Source organism: Euprymna scolopes, chromosome 30, assembly GCF_053919585.1.
Source record: "Euprymna scolopes isolate OS-2025 chromosome 30, ASM5391958v1, whole genome shotgun sequence".
Classification (NCBI taxonomy): Eukaryota; Metazoa; Mollusca; class Cephalopoda; order Sepiida; family Sepiolidae; genus Euprymna; species Euprymna scolopes.
The window spans coordinates 82,279,070-82,303,786 of NC_136511.1; the positions used below are offsets into that span (position 1 = coordinate 82,279,070).

At 33.3% G+C, this 24,717-nt stretch overlaps 1 protein-coding gene across 2 annotated transcripts in view; it reads left to right on the top strand.

Annotated features, from left to right (window-relative positions):
- The window catches only part of LOC145254858 (centrosomal protein of 95 kDa-like), a 100,284-nt gene that overhangs the window by 58,963 nt on the left and 16,604 nt on the right, over nucleotides 1-24,717 (top strand). Inside the window, exons 11-17 of one of the 2 annotated variants that reach the window (XM_080113712.1) lie at nucleotides 3,714-3,806; nucleotides 8,501-8,567; nucleotides 12,955-13,014; nucleotides 17,720-17,886; nucleotides 20,580-20,654; nucleotides 22,661-22,813; nucleotides 24,556-24,689. In XM_080113712.1, the coding sequence (XP_079969838.1) occupies nucleotides 3,714-3,806; nucleotides 8,501-8,567; nucleotides 12,955-13,014; nucleotides 17,720-17,886; nucleotides 20,580-20,654; nucleotides 22,661-22,813; nucleotides 24,556-24,689 (749 nt within the window). The remainder of the gene's footprint in view (nucleotides 1-3,713; nucleotides 3,807-8,500; nucleotides 8,568-12,954; nucleotides 13,015-17,719; nucleotides 17,887-20,579; nucleotides 20,655-22,660; nucleotides 22,814-24,555; nucleotides 24,690-24,717) is intronic. The other variant, XM_080113713.1, reaches the window with a different exon arrangement.

The following is a 24,717-nucleotide window of genomic DNA, read 5'->3' on the forward strand; positions in this document are numbered from 1 at the left end:
GCCTCTGGCCGGCTTTAGGTAGGATTGAAACTGCTATCTTTAGACAATTCTCACCTGGAACCGTAGAGATTCAACTTCTCTATCAACTGCGCCACGGGCCCCCAAGAGCGATCAAGGTTGAATAAATCCATGTTTATTTATTATCTGATCTTCCATAGTCGGGTCTGTACCGAATGGTATATATATTATTTTAATTGGAATTCATTATTGAGATGAGTATTATTTATTGATTTTATTTATTGCGGACTTTTATCCTCATCTTTTTCTTAGTTGTTTCACAGTGTTTCGGCCAAATATTCCTCTGGCCTTCGTCAGGTGGTAACTGCGACGGGATAGGAACTCCAAATCTCCTGACTGCATCCACTGCAATTTTTGCCTTCTGAAATAAATAAAAATTAATAAATAATACTCATCTCAATAATGAATTCCAATTAAAATAATATATATACCATTCGGTACGGACCCGACTATGGAAGATCAGATAATAAATAAACATGAATTTATAAGAACCAAAAAATTCAACCTTGATCGCCCTTCGGGGCCCGTGGTGCAGTTGATAGAGATGTTGAATCTCTACGGTGCCAGGTGAGAATTGTCTGAAGATAGCTGTTTCAATCCTACCCAAAGCTGGCCAGAGGCTTACTTGGCCAAAACATGGTGAGACAACAACAACTACGGAAAGCGCTCTGGATAGAAGCAAAGATACTGCTAGTGGACCAGATGAGATCCATTACCAATTTTTGAAACAACTACCAGAAACTTCATTATATACCCTTTTAAACATATTCAATAATATCTGGCTCTTGGGTTACTTACCTAACACTTGGCGAGAGTCCACAATCATACCAATCCCAGAACCTGACAAAGTCCCCTTGAATCTAACAAATTACTGCCCTATCTCTCTAACTAGCTGTATCTGCAAGACCATGGAGAGACTGGTAAACTATCGCCTCGTATGGATATTAGAAAAAAAACATGATATTAGACAAACATCAATGTGGCTACAGAAAAAAAAGGAGCACAATGGATCAGTTGGTTAGGATGGAATCCTACATAAGAGATGGACTCATCAGAAACCACCATGTGGTGTCAATATTTTTTGATTTAGAAAAAGCATACAACACCACATGGAAATACGGCATCATGAGGGACCTGCACAACCTGGGAATTAGAGGAAGGATGCCAATATTCATACAAAATTTCCTTAAGAATTGTTCTATTAGGGTGCGCCTCGGAGGAGAAAAATCTAAAGTGTATGAACAGGAGATGGGAGTGCCCCAGGGCAGTATGATATCCGTTACACTCTTCCTGCTGAAAATCGATAGTATTGGTAAAGTAGTGACCACAAACATTGATAAATCCCTCTTTGTAGACAGGTTTTCAATCACCTATTCCTTCCCTAATATGTTAACAATAGAAAAAAAATTACAGGAATGCCTTAACAAAATAGAGAAATGGGCTGATGAAAATGGGTTTATCTTCTCAAAAAACTAAAACAGTTTTCATGCACTTTTGCAAAAAAAAAGGATATCATCATAACCCACAACTAAAAATTAATAACAATGCAATACCAATGGTACAGCAAACCAAATACCTGGGGATGATCCTGGACAACAAATTTAACTTCAAGCCACATATAGAAGCACTCAAAAAAAAATGTCAAAAAGCATTAAACATACTAAAGATAATATCACACACAAACTGGGGAGCAGACAGGGAAACCATGCTCCTACTATATAGAGCACTCATTAGACCTAAGTTGGACTATAGTTGCATTATATATAACTCAGCAAGGAAATTATATCTAGAGAAACTTAAGCCCATACAAAACCAAGCACTCAGACTCTGTTAAGGAGCCTTCCAAACATCACCTATTCAAAGCCTGCACACAGAAGCTAATGAACTCCCCCTCCACCTGAGATGGGAAAAACTCTTGCTCCAATATACGGTGAAACTTGAAAGTCTACCAGAAAATCCTGCTCATGAAAAAGTATATACATCAAGGTATGAACATTTCTATACCAGCAGACCTACAGCTGTTAAACCTTTGAGATATCGCCTTAAAAAGGCTATTACAGAAGGATATGAAGAACCAAAAAACATACAAACTTACATAATTAATAATACTTCACCATGGACAATCACAGAACCATATATTGACATGACTATTAAAACAGCTAAAAAACAGACCAACTACCAAACCTATTAAAACAAATTCCTAGAACTTAGGGATAAATACTCCACATACAAAACCATCTATACAGATGACTCAAAAATAACTGAAAGAGTAGGAGCAGCAGCAAAAACGCATAATACACACAAGCAAGTCCGATTACCGGATGGTGTCTCTATATACACCGTAGAGTTACAGGCTATTAAGATGGCTCTAGAACTAGTCCGAGAGTCTAGTGAGAATAAATTCCTTATCTTCAGTAACTCCATGTCCAGCTTAATAGCATTGAAAGAAAGGAACATAAATCATCCGTACATCCTGGAAATTATGGAAATATACCAACACCAAGTAAAGGAAAATAAAACAATAATATTAGCATGGATACCGAGTCATGTCGGCATAAAAGGAAATTCAGAAGCTGACAAACTGGATAAAGACGCAACAAACCTGACTCCATCAAACATAAAAATCCCAGACACAGAAAAAACAAAATAAACTCCTATATAAAAATGAAATGACAAAAACTATGGGACGAACAACTAAACAACAAACTTAGAGAAATACAACCGAATGTTGGGCAAGATAGAGCCATAATACCAATATGAAAATTAGACACTATATCAACTCCTTGCCTCAAATGTTCACCTCTAATTCTCATTTGTCCTCCTCCAGGGGAATGGCTATCACCGACCTTCTCCTTCCCATTTCCTGGAATCTTTTCACCTCTGATTTTGTGCCTATGTTAGTAGTCACAATTCAACCACCCAGAAGTTGACCAGAAGATAATATCAAGACAATCTCTATTCATAAGGATTAATGTGGAGCTCATCTAAGAAAATTACTTTTTTCAAGCAGGTCATTCTCTGCATGACTTTTTCATTCAATGAAGCACTTAGTTTTTCAAACAGAACAGATACTGCACTTTGATTTAAGCCCAAATGCCAGAAAATTGTATTTTAATTTAAATTTAACATTTGATGAAATCTGATGCATTTTTTAAATTACTTATTTTTGCATTGCAATCCCATCTTTTAATAATGAGTGAAGGGTTATAATGTATGAACATGAAATTATTTTTGAGAAGGATGGGATTCTCTCCTGAAATTATCAAAGATGTTGGGAGGTGATGGTGGTTTCATGGTTAACAACATGGACTGACGATCTGGATGTCCAAAGCTTGAATCCAGTTCATTCCACAAAAATCACTTTCACTTAAGATGCTGGCAACCTTCATGTGGTCCCTCCCATAATCCCCAATGACTTTCAAGAAGGAATTCTGACTAGAAAAGTCTTGGAGAAATCATCCCAGATATTTTAATTAATATTTAGCAACAAGTTTCCATATTTACTGATTTGATCTGGGAAAAATATTTTTGGGAAAAAAGGGTTTTGTGAAGATGCGTAACCCAAATACTATCTTTGATTTTTTTTTTTTTTTGTGTTCCTACTTTCTTTCACCATTTCGGTTTTTCTGCATTGCTATCATTTTTCAAAAATACTTGCATAATATACTTTACTATAATAAAACAATGTTTTTCAGTTTGTTCGAAGAAATTATGCTGAAGATCTTGCTGAAATCTGCAATGAGATGGAATCAAAGAAAAAAGCTAATAAAACAGCTGCAAATGAAAAGGTATGATTAAATGTTTATAGTTTGTATAGCTGAGTTTGATTCAATCTTTGGAGTTTCTTCATCATTAACCTATATCAACCCACCTGTACCCTCACCATTTAATCCTCAGTTTTTACGTTTACATTGTACTCATTTACATGTAAAGTTTGTCACAGGGAAACCAAGACAAGGAAAGAATTCAACTTGCTTTTTTTCTGTGGAAACAACAGACATTTATTTACATGTACTTTGACAATAACCCCTTGTCTCGTGTTCAAAAGTCTTCTCCTACTCCAATATGCTTAACAAGACTACCGTGTCAGACACGTGGTACTCTGTCTTTGTCTAATCATGTTTAAGACAAACTTTCCTCTGTCGCTCTTGGCTTACATGTGTAACACGTTTATCTCTGTCTTCTTTCGGGGTCACATTTTTTTTTTTATAATCTTTTTTTTCCTTCTTCCTCGCTGTTAAGTCACCTCACACATAGCTCAGTCATTTGCATATGTTGGCTGTTGCTGCTGCCATACGTGCGTCTGCCCTGTTACATTACTCCATAATTACTACCAACCTCATTTCTCTTCCACTTTTATATACTTAACCTGACTTCTTTTCAATAAATGGTTTTTCTATGACAGTTTTGTAATTAAAATGGAATATTAAATCAACAGAAGCACGATTTTATGTGCAATTTTTCCTGTCCTATATATTTTTATTCTTATTAGGTTGGTGCAAAAATAATGTTTTTTGATGTCCATCAATATATATAAAAACGACAGTATTTTGCACCAACCTACTACCTTATTCCTATCTCTCTTATATAGCACTATTAAAAGTAGGGGTTAAAAGCAGAACAGTAGTCTGGGAGTTAGAAATGCCAACTATTTGACGATCAAGTTTCAATCCTGGCTTGTGGTACAAGTTTATTTAGCCACACTGAAGAGCTATGATGCAGTCAAGCAGATTGTCTGTAGATGACTCTTTGCTCCCCTGACTCTGGGTTAGAACTCTCACAAGAAAATCACTAACTACCACTAACTAAAAGGCATTGCTAATTGGGTAAAGACAATTCAGGCTCTCCAGCAATTGACAATGTTTACGTTCAGATTACCATTATATATAACAGTTGCCAGATGATGGCATTGGAGTTAGAAGCACCAGACGACTATCAGCTTGACGATCAAGTTTCTCTCCCAGCTTGAGACACCTACTTGTTTAGCTGCATTGAAGAACTGATACAGTCTGTCCGTGGAAATATCTATAAAAATGAAATTGTCTGTGTGTGTACATTTCCCTACCAAAGTACTCTGTCAATTTTCAGTCTACAGACTCGAGATATGACATAAGGGCTATTGAGATTTGGGAAAATCTTTTTAATCAGTTTTCGGACAAAAATTTGGCTGTCAAGGGGTCAAATTTCAACGATCTGACCTTTGAAAACTCTACCAAACTCCTCCGTCAATTTTGAGTCTAAACACTTGAAATTTTAAATGTAGGTTACTTGGACATGGGTCAAAGTTTTAATTTGATTTGAGACCAAAACAATGAATGTTAGGGGGTCAAAATTAAGGTCAAAGTTAAAAAAAAAAAAGAAATGACCTATGTGGTCGCTACTAAATTACTCAGCCAATTTCTGGTCTAAACATTTGAAATTTTACGTAAAGGGTATTTAGTGATAGGGCAAGCTTTTTTATCGGTTTGGGTAGAAAAATTGAGCTCTCAAGGGGTCAAAGTTCAAAAGATTTAACCTTTGCAGTCTCTAGCATACTACTCAGCTAATTTGAAATTTTACATAACCAGGTATTCAGACATGTGGCAAGCATGTTAATCAGTTTTTGGACGAAAATTTCGCTGTCAAAAAGTCAGAGTTGAAAGAATTGACCTTTGCCGATTCTATCAAATTCCTCCGTCAATTTTTGGTCTAAACACTTGAAATTTTAGATGTAGGTAACTTTGACATGGGTTAAACTTTTTGTTTTGATTTGAGACCAAAACAATAAATGTTAAGGGGTCAAAGGTTAAAAAGAAATACCTCTGGAGTCTCTACAAAATTACCTAGACAATTTCTGGTCTAAACATTTTAAATTTTACATAAAGGTATTCACACATAGGGTAAGTTATGAACAGTACATAGAGCCTGAGTGAATCCGGGCTGAACTGCTAATATATATATATATATATATATATATATATATATATATATATATATATTCATTTGTTTTTGTTAGCGATACTTTTTGAATAAATTCAATTATTTATACGAAAGTGCATTTTTACCTAAATGCAGGTTGGGAATAATTTTCCCTTTTACCAATGGGGAGTGGCATATATATTGTTTTTAAAATATAATTATATATATATATATATATATATATATATATATATATATATATATATATATATATATATAATTATATACATACACTAAAATACTATCCATACCAAGGCGGATAAAGTTTTGTGTTACTTTTATGTCTCCTGAAGATTAAAATACAAATATGATGATATTAAATTTATATCTAAACTCATTATTCTAACTTTTATCAAAATCGATTACATGATTTTGATTCTAGAAAATGTCTAAAATTTAAGACTCAATAAGAAATTCAAATTCAAAAAATTTCGCTTAGTTGGTATCTTATGAATATGGATCAAATATGCTTTATGTGCCTGGCAGTATTCTTTGATAGATTTTGTATCGGAATGTCTTCTATAAGTATTGATAATCAGAAAAATCCAATGAAAGAAGGAACAAGCAATTTTGACTAAAGTTAACACCTTATACAGCCTAATATCACAAGTGCATTTGAGAAGTTTTATTAACGCACAAGTAGAAAGGCCTGGCATATAAAATCAACAGTAGGTTTTTTGATATGACATGGATGCATTTGAAATTAATGTTTTTGTTTAGAGTACAATTGAAACATGATACTTGATTTTTGCATTTTAAACTTTAATTCAAGCCATTATATAAAAATAATTTTAAAAAATCAACAGTAGGTTCTCTACAGTGCAATGAAAACTACTATGTATTGTTGACTTAGTCACTGCGGGGAGGCATGTGGAGCTTCCTTCTGGTGCACTGTGGTGGGTCCCCAACTAGAGTAGGCAATTAATCAATTTGATTAAAAAATGGGCGATTTCATTGATTTCAATGACAATTAAATATAGGAGAGTAAAACATTCATTGATCATCATTCGATCCCGGGCAACGTCGGGTGTCCCTGCTAATTTAATTTAAATCTGAAAAAAAAAAATTTACTAAGGTAAAGTTGTGCTCATATGCTTTCTAAAAAAGTCTTTAAAATACTCCAAATGAACTGAAATATGGGAAATATTTATTAATTGATGTTTAATGCCTATTGTTGGTCCCCCCCCCCCTGACAAAAGGAGAGTGGACCTGTAAATTCACTCTTGTCCGTTCATCCATTCCTCTGTCTGCCCTTTTCTCAAGAACTGCACCTTGGAATTTTTTGAAATTTTGCACAAACATTAAACATGATATGAGTAAAAAATTACAGAACAGATTTTCCAGGAAAACTCTGTTTACCCTCCTAAGGTTAAAATGGCTAAAATAGACACTTTTATGTTTATTAAATAAAATTGATGCCTTGGATTTTTATAAAACTTTCTGAAAAGTTGTAACCAACTGATTTCTATATAATTTTGTTTGTCTATACTTCGTGATAAATCTTGGGTGTGCTGTAGGGGCTCTTTTACGGCTAATAAAAACACTCCATTTTTGGGACTATTTTACCATATTTGTCCAAAAATTTCTGTGTATGTCTATTTAGCAGTTTTGCATGGTGTTGAACTCAAATTGAAATATGTTAAAGTCTTGAGGACTTTTGGGTCTAAATAGGGGGAGGGGGGGGTTAATGATGAACTTATTTTTTTTATGCTTCGTTCACTGTGCACTCACAGGGGACCATGCATGCTTCATTTGTTAAAATTTCAAACAAATGGGAGACATTTGAATTTTCATGAAAGGCTTCCACTCCCTTTTTTGCCCTTGTATAAAACTAAATATAGATCATATTACTCACCCTTACGCCTAGTTCTAAAATACACAATGATTTATCATTGATTTAGGAATTTATTCTGTACAATGAAAATTATATATATATTATTATTATTATTTATGCAAATATTATTATTAAACATAACAGAATTATTGCGTTTTGTTATTTTTTTCAAGTTTTTAATGATCTTCTTTGTATCAAAATCAAAAGTAATAATTCATATGTATCACAAACATTTTAATTTTTTTGATTTTAACACAAAAATATTGTTAGAAAATTGAAAGAATCAAAAGGGTGTAATCAAAGAATTCTGTTAACAATGTTAGGATTAGATGAAAGAATATATATATATATATACTTAACTTTATATACATCCTCTACCTAAATGTTAAGGTTAAAAATAGTAAGCCCATGTTACTCATCTAGTTGCCTTAGATATATATTCCAAAATTCATGATGATCCATGCATTAGTTTTGGAGATTATCTTGTACATAGAAATTATATATATATGTATATAAAGTTAGGTACATGTATGTCTATATATTTGTATGTGCAAGGATTCATTTCTTATTATTAATTTTGGAACACACCTGCTGGGCATAAAAGGGTCGTAAGGTGGGCTAATATTTATTTTATTTTTTTAATTGTATAATTTTATAACAAAATTTCATTTATTATGTCTGGCTTTTAAGGAAAAAGAACTTTTGAAAATTACTGGAGGATTTGAAAATTGCCCAAATATTGGAAACACAATTTCAGGTAAGTGCTTAAATTCACATATTATTAAAGACTAATTCATCCCTTCCAATTATGCACGAACTGGGAAATAAAAAGATAACCCAAGGAACAATTGTTTGAGGGATTGCAAGAACTGTTGAATTTTCAAGGCAGATGAGAATGACTAATTGCAGGAATTAAGTAAAAAAAAAAAAAAAATGGTATAAGGGCCAACAAGAAAAACCTGTAGGAATTAAAAAAAAAAAAAAATGAAGATAGAGAAAATGAAAAAGCAATTTTCAGGTATTTTTTACAAAAACCAACATAACAAAAAACAAATATACAACAAGCAAATATTACCAAAGGCAAGATAACTTTTTTAGTTTTAACATATTTTAAAGTATTTTTTAATTCAAAACAAACCCTGTGTCCTCTCTGTTTAGTTAAAATGAAAAAATGTCAACGATCATGCGAAAATGTAATGCTCTATCAGTATTTTGTTTAATTTTCGATTTTTGAATGATTATCAAGTGTCCTCATGTAATGCTTATGGCAGCACATTTGATTTGAAAAACAATTGTTACATTGTTACCTAGAATATACATTCCAAATTTTATAATGGTATTAGCATTTCAGAGAATGTATGGCCTTGTTAAGATTGAAATAGTAAAAAAAAAAGTAAACAGTTTTTGATACATCATCTTCTCGATCAGTTGTAATGTGTATATGAAATAGTCAATGTAATCACTGTCTTTTAAAAAAATTTCCAATTGCTTTTATCATTTAATGATATTGATATTTTATTTTAGATTGGTATAATTATAGAGTATCCTCACTTTCACATTAAGATTAACTCTTACTGCCACTCATTAAAAATAGTTTTTATTTAATTAGAGACATTCTTTGTATGCATCAATATCAGGCACATTTTGATTGGTTATTCTTTCCAGCCTCATGGCATTTTTTTTTTTTTCTGAGTGCAGGTTTTACTTTATACAACTGATGTTGGCTGCATCTTCAACCAGACTTTTGCCATAGTTAATCAGAGCCCTTTTCACCTCATTTAACAACTTGACAACATTGTGTCTGATCTCTCTCTCTCCCATGCGTGTTAGTTACTCTTAAGCCCCACATATTCCCTAGTCATTGATCCCATTACGTTTGGGAACTAAAACAGAAAACCCCTACTTACAATATTTCCGGTGCTTAATGGTTTGAACATCAATTACATTTGCACGATTACTTTACAATGTTTTTATAACAAAGTTTGTTTCTTTTTTTTTTTTTTTTTTTTTTAAATGGAGTACAATAACAATTAAGTTTTTTGCTTTCAGTATCACAAGCGGGGGGGGGGTACCCGGCGATGCCCGGGTGTCTTGAGGTAAATCAAAACTCCAAGGGGTGTTAAATAATAATAAAAAAAATTTTTGGTTGGTGAGTATGAGAATCGAACCCGTAGCCTTGAGTTGGAAATTAATGTGTGAAAAAAAAAACATGCGATGTTACCATTGGGCTACCACGACATACAGCCTAGACACGCTTGAATTTATTTATGTAACTATAAAAACAGGCGTGCGTAATAAAAGTTAACTTTGCTGCTTCCATTTGACCTAATTAAGAAGGTCAAATAGAAGTCACGCAGTGTCTGAGTTTGTTTATCGAAATTTGACTGTCTGATATACAAGATTGATCAAAGCTGATTGCTTCTGGACGTTTTTCCAGGTGCAATGCGCGAACACGTCCGTTTGAGTTTAGTTTCACTTTATTTATACTAAAAAGCCCAATCAACACGCGAGAAGCCAAAATAACAATAATTTTGTAAAAATCGACGTAAATAAATCTATACGCTACGTGCTTTCCTAATTCCTAGATATTATTATATAGGACCTATGTACACAGTTTTAAGCGATGGTAACGACCCCGGGACCGTGTGCGAGAAAAGCCTTTTGAAGACATACACAAAATGGTCACACACATTTTGCCTTTTATATATATAGATTCTATTTTTTCTTAATAAAATCCTTTTTTTTTCTTTTTTTAGATTCTTGTGTGTGTGTGTGTGTGTGTGTAGTAATCTGTTTCTTCCTTCTTTTCTATTTTTTTTTCCACTAACTCTTTCTTCCATATTGTTTTGTGCTTGTAACCCAGATCTCGCTATTCTCAGAATAGCTGGTTCATGGAAATCAAAAACGAATTTGTTATATACCTGTATCTGAAATGTATGCGTGTACATAACCGATTGTGTCATCTATTAAGATTAGCATAATTTTAAGTGTTTGCTTCCTTGCATGTATAAATGTTCATTATGCTGGTGGCTGAGTGTGTGTAGGTGTTTACACATATTAAAACAGTAGATCAAATGGGACACAACATTTTATATACAATTCTTTTGACAAGATGGATAAAAAAAATTTTGTATGAAAAAAAGGGAAACATACCCTACCTTTTTGCCCCTCAATTTCTTGATGGTTGTCATGCTACAAAGAATACATCTTCTTCTGAAAGAAACTCATAAAAATCAAGTTATAATTCACATAACTTTATTTTATGGTTGTGATGTTTTTCTGAGTTGTACATGTTTCTCTAGAGTCTTACGTCTTTTACCAGGACGTTTCCGTGACCCTCAAGAGATTCAACTCTGGTTGGTCTCAACTCTGACTAACTCTTTGACTGACTCCTGCCTGGTCTGTATTATGAATATATGATAATCTTTTCTTTGTTCGTTAAGTGATGTCACATAATGAGGTCAGTTCCTATTGTTTTATTAAACTGTATTTTATTCTTCTAAACTAAAATTCCAACCCCTTTGTTTATTTTTCTGATCTAAATTTTAACCGTTATATTTTATTGTTTTTAACTATTTTTCTTCTGTTATCAAAAACATCCATTTCAATATGGTCCTTTTGCTGTTAAACTATTTTATCTCAATAACAACACTTGCACCACCACCACCCCCAGCACCATCTATCATTTCAATTGGACCATCTGGTATTTTGCGGGAATCCAATATTCAACATTGTTACAAAGGGTATTTAAATCAAAGAAATGAGATAAAATCAACTTTATTAGTGATGGGACGATTTCAATATTTTTCCCGATTCTGATACAATTACTGATTCTGTTTAAAATTTCCATACAGTTAGCGACTCTGATTCTTTTAAAATATTTCAGTATTAAGCTATAATATTTTTTGTAGGGGTATTCAGCATACTGTAAATAACTGTGTAATATATGCATATATTTTTCAGAAATGTAAAAGTACACTTGTGGGTAGTGGGGAATTATAGATATCAGTTTTACTGGTAGTTCAAAATGCATAAATAATTATTATTTCATCATCAGTACTGATAATGAAAATTAAGTCTTAAACAAAGACAAAAAAAAAACAAATTAATTGAAAGAATCGTTTTTAGCATTGGAAAATTGGCACAATTATTTTCTGAATCTTATACCCCAAAAAGTTTTGATTTTTCCAATTCCTGATTTCAATTAATCGTCCCGACACTAATATTTATGTAGAAAGAAGATTTATACCAGAAGAGTATCCATTTCAGGACAAATAAAATTAATTCCCTAAACAGAATAGATTTACATTTTTATTTTTCAATTATCTTATTTTGTTTTAGTTGGAGATGGGGCATCCTATCAGATGCCTGACAATCACCTGCGATCTCATACATTGCAATCGAGATGTTTTTAAGATTTTAACTATCCCTTTAAGTGCAATTGTTTGTATCTCTCTTGCACTTGGTTCACCAAGCATATTTGCCAGGTAGTTTTTCAAATTCCTTTTCATGAGTTTGGTTGTCCCTATAATTTCTGGGGTGATGGAAATCTTCCTAAGATTCCAGTTTCTTTACATGCCATACATAAGACCTTTACATCACTTTTATGTCTCCTTATGAAGATTAAAATTAACATATCATGATAATAATGTGTACGTCTAGAATCCTTATTCTAATTTTGATTAAAATCTATCATTTTGATTCTAGAAAAAGTTTAAAATTTAAGTGATCTTAAGAAATTGAAATTTAGCGACTTTTGCTTCATTGATGTCTAATTAATATTAATCAAATTTAATGCAAATCGGAAATATTTGAATTTTCAACTGAGAGCTTGTGCCCATATTATACCCCTGGCAAATCCTGCAAGAAACTCCAAAGAAATTGAAATTTGTGAAATATTAATTAATTCATGTTTAATACATATTTTCACAAATAACTTCAGTCCTTTTTATCCTGTGTGTATAAAACTAAAGTAAATATAATCCACATTACAACTGCTTATGCTTAACAGCTGTGTTCCTAAATCCATCTTGATTGGTTAATTAGTTTAGAAGTGAATCCTGTGCATATACACACACCTAGCGCACACAAATATAACATGCAAGTATATATTTCACGTTTAATTTGTTTTTGTTTGTTTTTAGCCGTGAAAAAGAAGTCAAGGAAACCAAATATGAAAGCCAGAGTTTATAATACAACAAAAGGTAAAGAAAATGAAATATGATTTGGATTAGATAATTTTAATTAGATAATGGAAATTAAACCCAGAAGATATTTTACAATGAAATGCAATTCTGCACCTTGCCCATCCAGAATGATGAAAGGAACATGTTTAGCCCGACACTGTATTTTACCATACTTTGGTAAATGTGTATATAAATTAAGATTTTTATTAAATTAAATCTATCAAATTAAAATTGAGTATATATTTTTGTAACACACACACACACACACACACACACACACATATAATATATATATATATATATATATATATATTATATGTATATATATATATATATATAAGGTGTTTTTTTAGAGGCAGCAAACTTTAAATTAAAATAGATCACAGAAAAATATTTTTATTATATAAATATGTATCAGGTTGACAAGAAAGTTCTTGCAGTTTTTAACTTTTAAATTCAGATGAACATATCTCGGCTGAAACAAAAATTTATTGATCGAAATCTGCACCGTCAAAATCACACTTTTACCAATGCAAAGTAAGTGTATTCATGCCAGTAACATAAAAATCTTGCGTTCTGCTGACGATGAAGTTGCTGAAGACGTTTTTGATATCGCTTAAGTTTTTGAAGCATTTCTTATGCAAAAAGTTGTCGAGATGCTTGAAAAAGTGGTAGTTGATAGCTGAGAGGTCTGGAGAGTCTAGTGAATGAGGCAAAGTTTCATAGCATAATTCGTTTAACTTCTGCAGGGTCGGTTAAGCAATGTGCAGTTGGGCATTGTCATGGAGAACAATTGGGCCTTTTCTGTTGACTTTTCTGTTGAATGCTGAGTGTTGTTGTCAAAATTTCTTATGCATTTCATCCATTTGTTGACAATATTTCTCCATTGTAAAGGTTTCATCTGCATTCAAAAAACTGTAATGGATGAGACCAGTTGCAGGCCACCAAACAATTAGCATGACCTTCTTTTGGTGTAACTCAGGCTTTGGGAAGTGTATTGGAGCTTCTTCAGTGTCTAACCATGGAGCTGAGCATCACCAGTTGTCGTAAAGAACCCACCTTTCATTGCTAGTCACAACCCGGTTGAGAAACGGGTCATTCTTGTTGCGTAAAAGAAGGGAAGATGACACTTTATAATGGCGTTTCTTTTGGTTGTTGTTCAATTCGTGAGGCACCAATTAATCAAATTTTTTGTCTTTCCAATCTCTCTCAAGTGGTTGGAAATCATTGTATACATTATGTCTAATTCAGAAGCAAGTTCTCGAACAATTGTGTATAGATTGGCTTTGACTAAGGCTCTAAATTGGTCATTGTCAGCATCTGATGGCTGACCACTATGCTCATTATCTTTACAACTCTCGTTGCCGCCACAAGCCACCATTGTACTGGGTGTTCAGCTTGAATTGAAATAAGAAAATTGTGAATTTGCTTTTTTCCATCTTGTATTCAACATTGTGAAAAGAAAATACAATTGTTTTACAGCGGTTGTAATTTAAACAAATAGAGCGAAAACCGCTCTTTAAAATGATATATAAAGTAAAGATATTATAATGAAAACGTATTTGAAATCAAAATTTAAATTTCTGCAAGAATTTTCTTGTCAACCTAATAGTTTATTCCAAAGATTAGATTTTGGCATTTATAATTTAAATACAATTTCAGACATATGATCCCCATGGCTCACATAATCTAGAGGTCCAATTTTCACAAACTTTATGCAGTAAAATTAGGCTGTATTTCGGCAATAACACATCGAATGTTGTCTTCCAAGTGGTCTTGTTTATCTGGTTTATCAGCATAATCATGGGACTTTACATATTTCCAAAGAAAATCTAATGGAGTTAATTTACATGAATGAGGTGGCCAATTGACAGGTCCTTTTTGTGAAATTATTCGTTCATCAAGTGTTTCTATTAGTAAATTTATGGTATCATTTGCAATTTGCAAACATTACTCGGGTGTCAGTCTTTTCATGATAAATTGCTAAACCAAACTGAATTCAAAATAACCTACCAAAGTTGCCAAATTTGCAATTAAAGAAAATAGTTGTCGATTTAAAGTTTGCCACCTCTATAAAAAGCACCCAAATTTTATTTATAAAATCTTCAGCATACCTAAATTTGATTAGATTTCAAAGCCATAATCCTTATCGATTATGATACGTATTATCAATGGTTGTCTGAAAAAAATTCAGAAACATATCAAATCCATACAGTCCTGGAAATGGAAATGACTCAACACCCTTTCTGTTCCATAAACATATTGCACGTTTTAAATTCTAATGGCTATAGTTTATGGGAAAAAAAAAAAAAAAAGGAAAACATTCTTTCCAATATTCACCAATAAGAACCATTGTCAAGATACACTTCAAGAAGATCAGAGGTTACATCAGCGGAAACGTTGTGAGAATAAAACCTAAGATATGAACAGTAGTCCGAAGAACCAAATAGTACATATGAACGGAATAATTTCATGCAACTTTTGTCATTACTAACTAGCAAAGCATTACCAAAGTTAAAGGAAGAGTCTATCAAGCATGTGTATGTAGTGTGATAATAAATAACATCTAGCTAATGGGTGTTGAGGATATGGATTGCATGGAGAGAAGTGATATAGAATGATACAATAAATGTGTTATGTGAGTCTTAAAAACAGGTTTAGATCTAATGACCTCAGAAGAAGATTAACTCTAGACAGTATGAGGAGATGTGTGCAGAACAGGATACTTTGTTGGTTTAGCAACATTAAAAAGGATGGAGGAGAGTGTTTAGGTTTGTAAATGTAGAATAGTTGAGGTAGCCAAAGTAAACCTGGGAGGAAGTGATAAGCGTAAACTTCAAAGAAAGCAGGATAAATAAAAACCTGGTCAGAGATATGTTACGCTTGTAAATCAGTTTTTAAAAGATGTCCAACACATGCCAGCATGTAAAACAGACATTAAAGTGAATAAGATGAAACAAATAAAATCTATCAATATTTTTTATATTCATGCTTTCTTGTATGTCTAATAGTGTTGGGACGATTGAATCAGAACTTTTGGGGGATATCGGAATCAGAAAAATATGTGCTTACTTTCTGATGCCAAAAAACAATTGTTTTTAATTTTTTTTAATTATTTCATGATAAATATTTATTTATATTTCTAATCAACCAGTAAAACGTACATATACAGATCCTCTTTCCCCTCAAGTGTATTTTTATGTTTGTAAAAATATATAGGCAAAAGTTATAGTCTGTTGATTTAGAATGATAAGGTTTTTATGCCAAATTGATTGTTGAATATAGTTAAATTTGTGCTTATTTTTGCATTAAATACTAATTCCTTTTAATACATAGAATGGATGCCATAATACTTTGTTTTTTCCACCTTATCATAACAAAGGTCCGTACAAAATTTCAGTCAGATTGGTCCAGTAGTTTACAAGAAAAAGTGGAACAGATAATCAAACAATGAGAAATATAAAATAGATATTACATAGGTTTTTACAGTAATCAGAAAATTTTTTAAAATATACAACTTTGTAGCTAAATATTTTAGAAGAATCTGAATTGGGAATTTAGAACAGAATTGCTAATTGTATTGGCGTTGGAAAAAATATTGGAATCATTTCCATCACTAATACCTAAACTATATCTTATATGAAGCAAATTAAACAAATAACACAAGACAGGTTTTGTTAAAACAGGCCTTTTATGAAAAATAAGATGTACAACAATTACTGATTAAGTATTTTAAGAATCGTATTTAAGTTATACAGAGTGGAACAATAAAATTGTTGTCCTAGAAAAGACCACGCGATTCCATCTCTGTTTGATGGAAACCAGTATTCTTTTTTTGTTGTAGGCTACCTATTAGTTGGCTAGATGTGTATAGATCCCAGGAGAAATTGGAACCTTTTATCATGTCTGAAAGTGACACAATGTTCAACGAGCAAGATCGGAGATGTGCCGCTGTACAACTCCTGCTCTCTACCAATGTAAGTTATGACAACAGGACCATTGCCAGCACCCTCAAAATGCAAGTCCGGACTGTTTAACACTTGAGGGCACAGCTCAACACATCAGACGACCCACTGTTATGGTCTTTGGTGTGGTTTCAACTGAAGGCCACATCAAGCCATCTCACATCTTTGAAGTCGGCTTGAAAGTCAAAACCAAAGTGTATCTGAATGTGCTGAAGAGTGTAGTGATCTTCAGGTGCAATCAGGTGGCCGCTGGCAGATCCTGGATGTGGCAGCAGGACTCTGCGATGGCCCACAAGTCCAAAGAGACCCAGGCTTGGCTTCAGAAGGAGTGCTATGACTTTGTACCCTTCTCTCACTGGCCCCTTCCTCCTTCCCTGACCTGAACCTGCTGGACTACATGTTTGGTCATACATCAAGAACATCACCAACATGACCTCCCACAAAACCAGCCTGATTGCCGCCATTCACCAAGCTCCTGTTGGCGCTTGTAGAAAATGCATGCTCCCAGTTCCAGACCCGTATCAAGGTGGTGATTGAGGCTGATGGCGGCTACATTGAATAGATGCCAGCTCTACTACATTATCAAATTATCTGAATTGATTTTTTTAAATAAAAGTTTTAAAATAAAGCTGTAGTGTTGTTTTCTTTAGGGCGACAATTTTTATTGTTCCACTCTGTAATTTAAATTGTTCCACTCTGTAAGTTAAATACAATGACGAGACACAGTCTTTACATTTTTTGAATTTTTCTCACATTAGAAGTAAAAGCGGAAGATCTACTGCCAGCCTTGTTGGAAGAATTCCCTTGTCTTCAGTTATCAATGGAATCGTGGCGTGAGTTATGGAAGAAGAGCATTACTCAACTTGAATACCTGACACGTTCATATCGGAATACGAGGCAGAAGAGAGATAAAAGTCAACAACAGGTTTGAATCTTTGTTGCTGTTTTATTTATGAATAATTTATATTCTCTATCAAATATCACAGAAAAATACTTCACCAGTGTTGGCACTATTCATATAGAATAATGTCTCAATCTGTAAAGTTAAAAGAAAAATTATTTATTTTTAATACGCTAAGACTTTCAATATATAAAAATATTTTCTTCAGAACAAAACTTTTTCTTTTTCCTTTTCCTCATTTTGTTGGAATTATAAAACATGAATGTGTCTTCATATGTTTATTTTTTTTTTAATTTGTCTTAATGGGGCATCCTACTGGGTGCCAAACATTCACTAGCTAACTCGGATATTCTAACCGAGAGGTCTTTTTAAAATTTTGGCTGTCCCTTTAATTGCATTTGTTTGAATCGCTCTTGCACTTGGTTCACCGAGTATATTTGCCAGGTAGTTTTTGAAATTTTTTTTCATGAGTCCAGTTGTTTCTATAATTACTAGAATGATGGAGATCTTCCTAAGATTCCGGTTTCTTTTCATGTCATACATAAAACCTTGGTATTTCGTTATCTTTTCCTCCCAGCTCTGTTTAACCTAGCATCATTGTGGTACACTAACTTCTACTAAGGTTGCTTCTTTTTCCTTCTCGTCCCATATCACTGTATCAGGTTTTATGGCTCCATTTTCTAGGTACGAAGCTGTAGGTATTGCATAATGTACATATATATGTGTGTGTGTGTGTGTGTTTTAGGTAAACTGCATCTTCATTGTTTAAACATCAGCAGTCGCAGGCAGTTATAACGAATGATTTTTATTTTCTTTGTCTCAATTCCAATCATAGATTCACATGATACACGTTTTTATTTACCCCCTCCCCCCCATTCACTTGATTTAAAGACTGTATTTTGCTTCTGCACTATCAGAATTATGAGTATACATCCGCCGTCAAAAATGACAGCATGAAAAAATGATTTGCTAGTGTTGACACTAAATTCATATTCGTACAAAATAATGTTTCAATGAGTAAAATTAAAAGAGGAAAAAAAAAATGAATGAAAATGTCTCATTATGGGAATAGAGTGAAGCATTTCTTTCTGAATTAATTTAAGACTGTAGGGGTGGAGTGATGATTATTCTTCTTTCTCCCTTCTCTTAAACACTTGAAATGGTTTTGTCTGGAAGTTTATGAGACAATGTTTGATTTATATTTTAGGGGAAAAAAGGGAGGGGGGGCAGAACTCAAAGTTTACTCATAAAAATTACTCTTTAGTTCTTACTTATCTCTTTCTTCTATGCCAATGCTGATTAACTGTTCCATATTAAATTTTTTTTGTTTTTAACTAATAAGTCATCATTTATCAAGGCTTAAAAACCATGAGAGGATTGAAAATTTCCTTACATTCAAGACAACAGACCAAATAAACAGCAATTCTTACCATTTTGTAAGAATTCAGGGGTCCATCCTGAGTCCCACTCTCTTCCTGATCTACATCAATGATCTTCCAAATTACATCCTTAGATCATTCGTAGACATTTATACTGATGACACTACCATCTATGCCAGCACATCAAAGGCCGTAAATGACCAAGTTCTCTCTGATTCTCTCTCCTCTGATCTTGAGCATGTGGTACAATGGGGAAAGAAATGGCTGGTTACTTTTAATGGATCTAAAACCAAGCTTCTATCTTTACATCATCAATGCTCTGATCCCCTATTTGACATCAATTGAAATGTAAAATGGAACACATACAACAAATCCGTTGCTAAGGTTGCTGGAAAAATGGTGGGATTCTTCTATTGATTCAGTAGATATCTCACTGCTGATGCAATTGTCTATCTGTATAAGAGCCAAGTACCTCCAAGGATGGAGTACTGTTGCCATATCTGGGCAGGAGCTGCTAGAAAGGACTTATCCTGCCTTGACATAGTTCAAAATAGACTTTATAGTCTAGTAGGGGATGCCCTTTTCTCTTCCCTCCAACCTCTTTTTCACAGAAGTGACATTGCAAGCATGTCTCTGCTTTATCATTATTTTTATGGCAAGTGCTCTGAGCTCCAATCTGTGGTACGCTCTCACCAAACATTTACAAGAAACACTCGTCTAGCTGAAACCACTATCAATAATTTCCCCCACTTTTTATCCCTGCCTAAACCTAAACGTAGATTCCATGAACAAAGCTTCTTTCTTAGAACTGCACACCTGGGGAACTGTTTTCCGTTTGCCTGCTTTCCAGCTGATTACAATATGGTCATCTTCAAGTTCAATGTAAACAAGTTCTTGATGAGCCGTTTCCCTTAAGTAATCCAATTTACTAAATTTACACTACTAGCGATTACTACAATATTTTCCGATTGAGTACTGTACACTCTTTAGCCCTTATCCTCAAGTGGCCTCTAGGCCTTGATAAGTGGTGACTCCTATGGGAAAAAAAAGAAACCTCACTCATAGAATGTGAGAACTAAATGATAAAATATGAGGTGGAGTGAAAGTGACAAAGCTGCTGAAAGTAAAGCCAAGTAGGTCCACATTCTACTCTGTATATTGTGTAAATCAAAATCCACTGGACATAATAGAAATAAACTATGCTAAATTATTTGCATGCTTACTGTTATCATTTGTTTGGTAGAGAGAGTGGGTTGTGTTCTTTATATTAAACCACCTATGCAAGCATTCCATTTTCCTTTGCCGATTTGTTTCTAAATTCTGTCTTTTCTATTTTAGATTGATGATGCTGAGAATCGACAACACATCCTGTATGACATCATCAAAAAAGAGCTTTCCCATACGGAGCGAATGGTAATGGCTTCTATTTCTATAAGCAACTAGAAAAATAACCGTCTCCAGACGAGTAAAATTAATTTCCCAGATAGAAGTTTTGGGTACTTGTGCATTATTATTGGATATCTAAAAAAAAAAAAAAAAAAAAAAAAGTGCATTAAATTAAAAACACATTACATAATTACATGTCATGTTGAAATTAGTAACAAGTTACAAATAATGATAGAAAATCTGGTAGAACCAATTTTTTTATAAAAAAAGAAAAACATTGTTATTATTGATCGGCCATTTTCTAATTTGAAATAGCAAAAGTTTTGTGGAAACAAGGGAGGTAAGTCAGTTTGTCATACAGAATAGACTAAACTGTTAAAACTGCATTATGGGATAAAGGCATTTGGGCCTAGTCTCATCCCAGCTATACTATTAAAGAAATGCTCTGCTGAGGTTGCCCCAGTTCTTTCTAAACTTTTAAACAAATGCCTTGTTGAATCTTGCTTTCCTGACTGCTGGAAAACTGTATTTGTGGTACCAGTTTTTAATAATTTTGGACAGATGTGGAAGTCCACTAGCGATGGAGCCTATGGCCCTGTATGCCAGGAAAGCAGAGTGTAAGACAAGCATGTAATCTTCCAATGAGAAAACACAGTGAAATAAAAGTTGTAAAATTTAACCGGAGACTCCTGATCACTTCTTTGGAAGGAATCTTCTTTGCAGCTTTTTACGGATTCGTCAATCAAGACCAACAGATGAACGAAGGTATGTTTTCTCTATTGGCAACATACATAATCGTGTCCCATCCCTTTTGTGTTATCCATATTGTAACTGTTCTGTAACCCTTGCCACACACACATACATCAACAAGGAAATAATGAATACTAGACAACACAAGAGAAACCTTTATATACACACGTTTTTTATATACACTCTTTACACAACCGCTATCTAATATATAGTTAATTTGATGCCTACATAACATTCATTTAATCTGGTACAGTGACCAACAGTTCCCCAAAAGGGACATATAACATATCATTAATTTAGTGCCTTGCTTCCCTTGAAGGGAGTACAACGTAACACTATATGAAGTAATAAAAAAAAATGAATGAATCTGCTATATTTGAATTTTTGAAAAGTTAGTTGTATCCATATTATGCTCCCTAAAAACACTTTAAAGTAATTTTCTAAATAATTTATAGCAAAGGATGTTATCAGTGGTATAACATAATCATGTTGATACATCAGTGTTTATATTAATTGGAATTCATTATTGAGACGAGTATTATTTATTCATTTATTCATTGCAGACTATTATCCTAATCTTTTTTAGTTGTTTCATGACATTTCGGCCAACTATTTCTCTAGCTTTCATCAGGTGGTAACCGCGACGGGATAGAAACTCCGAAGCTCTTAACTGCATTCTCAGCAATCACTGCCTTCCATAGTTGTTGTCATCTCACCCTGTTTTTGGCCAAGTAAGCTTGTGGTCGGCTTTGGGTAGGATTGAAACCGCTATCTTCAGACAATGCTCACCTGGAACCGTAGAGATTCATTATTGAGATGAGTATTATTTATTTATTTATTGCGGACTATTATCTTCATCCTACCACATGACGAAGGTCAGAGGAATAGTTGGCTGAAACGTCATGAAACAACAACTAAAAAAGATGAGGATAATAGTCTGCAATAAATAAAAATTAATACATCAGTTTTTGTTAAATCACCAAAGTTCAGTACCAGACAGTATCTGAGAGGGCAGTAAAACCTCCCTGCAAAAAAAGCCATAAAGATGTGTTTAGCAAGTAGTTCAGTATAACCTGTTAACTCACACATGTACTGACACACTATAACAACGGACCATTTGGCGAGAGCTCTGTATTCAATCATGTGGTGAAGTTCTCCAGAAAGAGTATGTGATTTGTTTCATTTAGTAGCTAATGCCTAAATGTTAACAGTAAGAGTTACCTTCCCTTGGTTAGTTTCATCAATTATTTTTTTCTTTTTATCTTTTTTTCTTAATCTTTTAGAAAGAAATGAAAGAAAGTAAGATGCAACGTTTTGCAGTTAAAAACCGTTTGCATGAGAAGCGGATGACATCTGCACGTGCACGTAGATACTACAATGAGTTTTCAGCGCAAATGCGATCACGAATGATGAGAAAAAAGACAAAAGAGGAACAGGTAAACATTTTTTTATGTTTCTGAATTTTTGAGATAAGGATTGATAATTTGCATTATTTGGATTACTGTTTTCATCTTGAATGTTATTTGTACAATGTTTCCATTGATGTAACCTCCAACTTTCTTCAGGTGTATCTTGCTGAACTCGAGAATCTTTCTGCCTGTAAGTGACAATGCTGGAGGTTGAAAGTTCAATGCTCAGTGCAGACAATACTAAGAATACAATAGTGAATTAAGACTTCTACCCAGTTGTAGCTGACAGACAAAGAGTATGCTACCTATATGGATTAAATAAAGTGTTCTGTTTGAAATTCTGTGCAGATTCTGGAGTTCAACAAGATACACTTGAAGAAGGTCAGAGGTTATGTTGGCTGAAACATTCTCCAAATAACTCGCAAAACTGGAACAGTAGCCTGAAAAATCCAAATAATACAATTAATTTTCTTTTTATAAATTTCTTTATTCTTTTTAAGATTGAATGACAAAATACTCCAAGACTAATGTGCTCTAATTATACCAACAACTAAAAAGAATTGTAATTTCCTCCCTATTTTCTGCTTTCCTGACTCTACTAACTAACGATCCTAAATAGTATATAGTATTTCCTTATGTTCCAAGTGGCAATATACCTTGTTTGGTGCGAAAAAGAGAAAAAAAAAAAGAAATTGTTTTTTCAATGCCTCAATTTTTCTAACAACTAAAAAGAATGAGTTTAGCATCACACCATATCTAGCCAAGCTTTTCCAATTTTTTTTTTATTTTTAGAATAAAAAAATATTTAGCATAAATATTTTTTTACATTAACTTAGGAATATTAACTTTAAAACTGTTATAACAATTTAGTTGGCAAGATAGAAATAATGACATGTAAAAACATCAGGTGATTATCCTAGTGACATAAACTAATGACGTCGTTTTGAGGGGGATACAGTCTTTTTGAGATACATGGAAATTAGTTAGAGAAAGAGTTAGTCAGAAGAGGGAGAGAGATGGTCGACAGATCATGATGGTTCTGAGCAGAGAATGTTAGAAATTGCAATAAACAAAATGTAAACGGGATTTAGATCAGTGTGCAACTTTACAAGAGGGAAACAAACACTCTGGAATAAAAAGTTGCCGAAAATAAAATCCGAAGCTCTGTCATTCTTGGGGAGAATTTTCATTGCAATTTTCCGTCAAGACAAGACCCAAGATGGACCAGATGTTTCCAGAATGGCCAGATGTTGAAAACTCAAACAAATGTTATTTGTTTTTTATGTTGTAAAGATATTTATGTATACTATTGTCCCGCCATGAACTTTATTTAAATGTACATATACACACAATGAACTTTGGATAGAGCATCACGAATGATGTGTGTAGAACAGGAGACTTCAACGGTTTGGTCACATTGAAAGAATGGATAAGAGGATAAGAGTGCTTAGGTTTGTAGATGGAGAACAGTTGAGGTAGCAGGGTGTAAGGAAAACATAGGAGAAAATGATAAGGATGGATTTGATAGAAAAAAGTGGGATAAGTGGATACCTGGGTAGAATTAGGTTAATTTGGAAGTCAGTTTCTGAAAGCTGTCCAACATATGTCAGCATTTAAAACAGATGTTAAACTGAATGTAATTATCATGCTGTTTGGTCTGTTTTGTTTTTTTGTTTTTTACATATTGTTATATATATTATAGACAATTGTCAAAATTATTGCGTCTTTATTTGCATGAATTATTTTTGTCGTTTTCTTCCTCTCGACAGATCTTTAAAAGACTTTTCAAAGATTCACTCCAGATCCAACGAGAACGCATTCAAGAACTCCAGAAATATTTTCAGGAAATTAGAAGTCGTCGTTCACATGAACTTCAGAATGAAATTGACTCAATGGAAAACTAGTATCCTTTTTTGTTCTAATTTTTTAAA